Source organism: Echinops telfairi, unplaced genomic scaffold (genome assembly GCF_000313985.2).
Source record: "Echinops telfairi isolate 266 unplaced genomic scaffold, ASM31398v2 ScPeMD7_1293;HRSCAF=1785, whole genome shotgun sequence".
NCBI lineage: Eukaryota > Metazoa > Chordata > Mammalia > Afrosoricida > Tenrecidae > Echinops > Echinops telfairi.
In genome coordinates this window covers 1-1,663 of record NW_022105191.1, presented here as the reverse complement: position 1 = coordinate 1,663, position 1,663 = coordinate 1, and the positions used below count along the sequence as shown (strand labels likewise).

Sequence of the window (1,663 nt, the reverse complement as noted above, 5' to 3'; positions counted from 1 at the left end):
TGTACATACGCATACACACATGTGCACACATGGATGAGACAAGCACACACATGTGCGCAGATTCACGTGCACACAGATGTGTGCACACACCTGGTACCTCTTCTTCCCTAGATCAAGTCCAGCATGAACCGCAAGAACGCCAAGTACCTGCTCAAAGGCGAGTCAGCTGGCAAGGTCTTCCGGGTCAACGCAGACACGGGGGACGTGTATGCGTTTGAGAGGCTGGACCGGGAGAAGGTGTCCGAGTACCACCTGGTCGCCCTCGTCGTGGACAAAGACACCGATAAGAACCTGGAATCTCCATCCAGCTTCACCATCAAAGTCCACGACATCAATGACAACTGGCCTGTGTTCACACACAGGCTGTTCAACTCGTCCGTGCCCGAGATGTCAGCTATGGGTACCGTGCCCGCCCCGTCAGTCCCTCCCACTCCCTCCCTCATCCCCAGCCGGGAGGCACCTCTCACCTCTCACCTCAGGGCTCTACTGCCTCAGGTTGGGATTCAGACTGCAGCAGTGGTTTCATAGGCATGTTGCCACTTTGTATGACTCGAAAGGAACTCTGGGCCTTAGACTAAGCTCTGACCTGCCCCCAGACTGAGCCTTGACCCTAGTCAGGAGACTGAACCCTCATCCTGACCTTGGACTGAGCCCTGACCCTAGCCATGAAACTGAGCCCTTATCCTGATCATGGACTAAGCCCTGACTATAGTCAAAGACTGAGCCCCAACCCTAGTCATGAGGCTGAGCCCTCATCCTGACCATAGACTGAGCCCTGATCCTAGTCGTGAGACTGAACCCTCATCCCACTCACAGACTGAGCCCTGACCCTTACTATTGACTAGGACCTAATCCTGGCTGGCAGGCTGAGTTTGTTCCCTGCCCCAGCTCCTCAGAGATGTATGCCCATCTTATAACTCTTTGGAGCACATCACAGGACTGACATGCCAAGAGTCTAGGCTTTGTACATGGAAAGTGCCAGCCCTGCCACCAAGACAAGAAAGGCCACCACTAAGGGGCTCAGGCATGGGGGGGACAGGTGTGGGTACCCAGCGCTCTTGCCCCAGAGCACGTAGCCGGCACCTGGGCCTTGAGTGGTTACTCTTCCTTCCTCAGGGGTGCCCTGGCCACCCCCTTGCCCAGGGCCCCTGGAAAGTGTGGGACCCTGGAGCTGAATGAAATGAAGGATGTGATGCCACGTGATTGCTTTGCCCCCCACAAGGCTGACAGAACCGCCCCCCACTCCACCCTCTCCCCACTGAAGCGCCTGGCCCCTGGCCCAGTCTCCTCAGAAAACAGAACCACCTTGTCTCCCCTTCTGGAGCCTTCTCTCTCCCACCGGCTCTTATCCAGGAAGTGGGGACTGGGATGGTGGTCAGGGGACAGCACCCCAGGATTCTTTCTCTGCAGGAACTTCGGTCATCCGTGTGACAGCGGTGGACGCAGATGACCCCACAGTGGCAGACCACACCTCTGTCATGTACCAGATCCTGAAAGGAGATGACCACTTTGGCATCGATGAATCCGGTCTGTGGGATTTGCCCTTGTGGGCATGCACCACCTGGGTGTGGGGGAGGGGAAGACACACCCCAGGTTCAGATGCTGAGGGACGCCTAGGCTGGCAGGTGACACCTACATACTCAAAGGTTTGCCAACCATGGAG

At 56.8% G+C, this 1,663-nt stretch overlaps 1 protein-coding gene across 1 annotated transcript; it reads left to right on the top strand.

Moving 5' to 3' along the window:
* Nucleotides 1-115: 115 nt before the first annotated feature.
* On the top strand, nucleotides 116-1,625 carry LOC123522037 (cadherin-5-like; the record flags this gene model as incomplete). Its single annotated transcript, XM_045293051.1, has 2 exons — nucleotides 116-400; nucleotides 1,411-1,625. Coding segments are annotated over exons 1-2 (492 nt in total), but the record flags the coding sequence as incomplete, so codon positions are not given.
* Between the last annotated feature and the right edge of the window lie 38 nt (nucleotides 1,626-1,663).